General features: G+C 54.8%; 1 protein-coding gene across 1 annotated transcript; it reads left to right on the top strand.

Moving 5' to 3' along the window:
* The first annotated feature begins 544 nt into the window (after nucleotides 1-544).
* LOC123190963 (G-type lectin S-receptor-like serine/threonine-protein kinase At2g19130) lies at nucleotides 545-3,159 on the top strand. The gene has a single exon (XM_044603699.1). It carries the CDS (start codon nucleotides 580-582, stop codon nucleotides 2,977-2,979), a length of 2,400 nt encoding a protein of 799 aa, XP_044459634.1. The 5' UTR covers nucleotides 545-579; the 3' UTR covers nucleotides 2,980-3,159.
* Nucleotides 3,160-4,307: the final 1,148 nt, after the last annotated feature.

The raw sequence follows: 4,307 nt of genomic DNA, 5'->3' as shown, positions 1-4,307 counted from the left end.
CGATCACTAACCAGCAGTAAATATCGTTAACAAGTCGAGAAAGATTCATCAACAGCATGCATGTGTGTGTACCTGAACACGAGGGTAGTCACCGATTAGCTTGACAAGTACATTTAAGAATACAAAGTTGCAGTTCAAATAATCATTTGATTGGTTGATAGAAGTGTCCTGTTGTGATCCACTGGCGCCACTAGGAATATACATGCAGGAGAGGACCCAACGGCTGGTACCAACCGTTGACCCACGCGCATGCATTGCACTGACAGTGACCCGACCTGCTGCAGTCTTCGGCAACCTTCCCACTCGGTTCCCACGGACGATTCCTGGGTCCCTGACGCGCGCCAGTTGCCCACTATGCTCTGTAGTGGTACAACGAACGCGGCCAGTGAACTTTTCTTTTGCATATGCTCTGTAGGGCAGCGAACGCGGCCGGTGTAATCCAGTGTGTCTGTGGGAATCGAATCATTGAATGCCAAGTGGGGTTCTAGCGTCTCTTCTATATAGGGGCAACCCCATTTCCAAGCACACCACAGCAGCAGTCCTCCACATTCTTCTTCTTCCTCCACCATCCATCCAGCCATGTCTCATGTGTTCTGCTTCGGACTTCTCCTGCTCATCATCCTCGATCCGCACACCCTCCCTCAATGCCACGCCGCCACGGACACCCTCTCGCCCAGCCAAGAGCTCGCCGGCCGCGACAAGTTGGTCTCCCTCAATGGCAGGTTCGCGCTCGGCTTCTTCCAGACCGGGAGCAACTTCTCCAACGACACGCCCAAGTGGTACCTCGGGATCTGGTTCCACACGGTCCCCAAGTTCACCCCCGTGTGGGTCGCCAACGCCGAGAACCCCATCGCCAACCTCACGGCGTGCAAGCTCGTGCTCACCCGCGACGGCAACCTTGCCGTCCACCACCAGGCTACCACGGTCTGGTCCACAAAAGCCAACGCCGCGACAAACACCACCGTCGCCGCTCTCCTCGACAGCGGAAACCTTGTTCTCCGCAGTGGCAGCGGCGCGTCCAATTCGTCCATTTTTTTCTGGCAAAGCTACGATCACCCGACCGACACTGTTCTCCAGGGTGGGAAGATTGGCTGGAACAATTCCACAGGCTTGAACCGCCGTCTCGTCTCCAGGAAGAACGCCGTTGACCAGACTCCCGGCATGTACACTTACGAGTTATCTGGCCACAATGGTGATACTTCCATTGTTTCTATGTTCAACTCGTCCAAACAATATTGGTCCAGCGGGGAGTGGGGCGGCCAATACTTCAGCAACATCCCGGAGAGTGTGGGCCAGAAATGGCTCTCCCTTCAATTCACCAGCAACAAAGAAGAGCAGTACGTCCAGTATGCCATTGAGGATCCGACAGTGCTGTCACGCGGCATAATGGACGTCTCTGGTCAAATGAAGGTGCTCTTGTGGTTCGAGGGATCATCACAAGATTGGCAGGCCGTCTACACGGCGCCCAAATCTCAGTGCGATGTCCATGCTACCTGTGGCCCTTTCACGGTCTGCAGTGATGTCCCATCCCCCTCCTGCAGCTGCATGAAGGGCTACTCCATACGATCACCTCAAGACTGGGAGCTTGGTGACCGATCGGCTGGATGCGCAAGAAATACTCCACTCTACTGCAACAACAACAGCAACAGCAGTGCAGCCGATGGCGAGACAGATAAGTTCTACCCTATGACTTCTGTGCAACTTCCAGCTGATGCTAGGAACGTTGCGACGGCCACCACTGCAGATGAATGCTCACTTGCGTGCCTGGGAAGCTGCTCCTGCACTGCGTACTCCTATGATCAAGGTGCCTGCTCCGTTTGGCACGACAAGCTGCTCAATGTTCGGCAACAAGGTAACGGTGTTCTTCACCTCCGCCTCGCTGCAAAAGAAGTGTCAAGCAGTAAAACCAACAGAAGGGGACTGATCATTGGCGTTGCTGTTGGTGCAAGCACTGCCGCTTTGGGTTTGATCTTTCTGCTAATGATTTGGATGAGAAAAAAGAAGCAGTATGGTGATGATACTCAAGGTGGCATGGGGATAATTGCATTTCGATACGCCGATTTACAGTCTGCAACAAAAAAGTTCTCAGAGAAGTTGGGGGCCGGCAGTTTTGGTTCAGTGTTCAAGGGTTCGCTGAGTGACTCGACAGCCATAGCGGTGAAAAGGCTTGATGGAGTCCGCCAAGGGGAGAAGCAATTCAGGGCTGAGGTGAGCTCAACTGGAGTCGTCCAGCATGTCAACTTGGTTAAGCTGATTGGCTTTTGCTGCCAAGGTGACAAGAGGTTACTTGTGTACGAGTACATGCCCAATGGCTCCCTCGATCACCATCTCTTCCAAAGCAACGCATTGGTGTTGGATTGGACTACCAGGTACAAAATAGCCCTTGGGGTTGCTAGAGGACTAGCCTATCTGCATTCAAGTTGCCGGGACTGCATTATACACTGTGATATCAAGCCAGAGAACATACTCCTAGATGGGTCTTTCACTCCTAAGGTTGCGGACTTTGGAATGGCCAAACTTTTGGGAAGGGATTTCAGCCAGGTCGTTACCACAATGAGGGGAACCATTGGGTACCTTGCTCCTGAATGGATTAGCGGAACTGCTATCACGTCGAAAGTTGACGTTTACAGCTACGGGATGGTTCTGTTAGAGATCGTATCGGGCAGCAGGAAGTCGAGCAAGCAATCATCCTCCCAAGACGGTGTTCATGAAGGATATTTTCCGGTGCGAGTTGCGCGCAGTCTTGTTGAGGGAGACGTTGCAAGTCTGGTGGATGCGAAATTGTTGGGCGAAGCGAATCTGGAGGAGGTTGAAAGAGTTTGCAAAGTCGCATGTTGGTGTATTCAAGATGATGAGTTTGATCGTCCTACAATGAGTGAGGTCGTGCAGTTTCTTGAGTGTCTGTCTGAAGTTGAGACACCTCCAGTGCCAAGGTTACTTCAAGCTATTGCAGGACAATCAAATCCAAAGATGATGTAGCCGCTAGTTTGGATTCTGGTTAAATCTCCCTTTTTACATGGTAGTTGAGCTGCCTATTGTTTTTCCTTTGTATGCTACAGTACTCTTGTAATTTGGTCTCCCCAAACAGGCTGTGAAAGCTACTACTATGCTAACCTTAAGATTCAGTTAAGGCCTGGCTACATTTGGGCTCAGGAAGAATTATGTTGCTCTGCTCACTAATCGCGCTCATGCTTTGATCTTTCCGGTTGGTGCAACAATGTCAAGATACGAATCATGTTAATGTTCAGTTAGCGCCTTTGGGGCCCGGTTAGCATAGAGAAGCATGGGGAATTGCAGATATTTCCAGTAACCCTAATGTCAAATTCCCCCCAAAATCATGAAACGCTAATCCTAAGATTTCTCCCCAATTGCGAGCCCTAAAATGAAAATCCCGAAATGCTTGGACACGGGATGCCTACCTTGATTACCCCGCTCGAGATCTCCGACCCGTCGGGGTCCGCACGGCCCCGCCGCCGTGCGAATATGCTGATGGCGCCACACCACCGTCTCCCCGGACGGCGTGCGGAAAGAACAGAGGCGCTGCGCTGGACGAGCACGATGCGCGGCCTCCGCACCGCGCACGTCGTCGCCTCCTAATGTCGCCCCGTCGTTCCGCCGCCTTGTGCCATTCGCGCGATGCGGCTAGCGCCGTTCGACGGGGCAGCGCGCGGCCTCTGGCCTAGGCACGCTCCTCCGGCGAACGGGTCCACTGCGCCGCCATGGAACCCGGCCGGCCAGATGGCGCCGCCGCGCCGTTAGCCGTCGACCTTTTTTTTTTAAAAAAAACTTGCGGTCGACCCTTTTTTACGGTGGTGCGGTGAAATCGGCGCAAGGGAGAGAAATGACGAGGTTTCGCGGCCGCCGGCCGTGTTGTTCCAGTTCGTGGCTCGGGCCGTCGTTGGGCGCGTCCAGCAGGACCTTGGCAGTAGGCACAGTCCAGATCCGGAGATTCTCTGTGTAGGAGAAGATGAGTCCAACGGCTCTGGTACGGACTGGCGACGCGGGTGGTGAGGCGGCGGGCGATGCGGCTCTGCTCGTTGGTCCCGACGAGCCGTCGCCCTGGTCGGTGGTGCGGACGCAGGGCCGGTCGGCGCGGGCGTCCCCGGAGGCGATCTCGGATGTGGAGGCGGCGCCGCGCTGGACGGGGAGCCGCTTCTGGGCCCTGGCCGCGGGAAGCGACGATGAAGATTCGGAGGCGGAGACGAGCAATGGCGAGGTTTGGCGTGTCGAGGCGAGTCGGCCGTCGTTGGGCGCATTCGTGGCTCGGGCTGAGGAGCTATGGGGCTCGCTCATGGCCGGGCGGCGGC

This window comes from Triticum aestivum, chromosome 2A (genome assembly GCF_018294505.1).
Source record: "Triticum aestivum cultivar Chinese Spring chromosome 2A, IWGSC CS RefSeq v2.1, whole genome shotgun sequence".
Lineage (NCBI taxonomy): Eukaryota > Viridiplantae > Streptophyta > Magnoliopsida > Poales > Poaceae > Triticum > Triticum aestivum.
The sequence above is the reverse complement of the archived record's forward strand: the minus strand, read 5'-3'. Positions and strand labels throughout refer to the sequence as shown.

Coding starts and splice junctions, on each gene's coding strand:
- LOC123190963 (XM_044603699.1), top strand. CDS start 580: ATGTCTCATGTGTTCTGCTTCGGACTTCTCCTGCTCATCATCCTCGAT.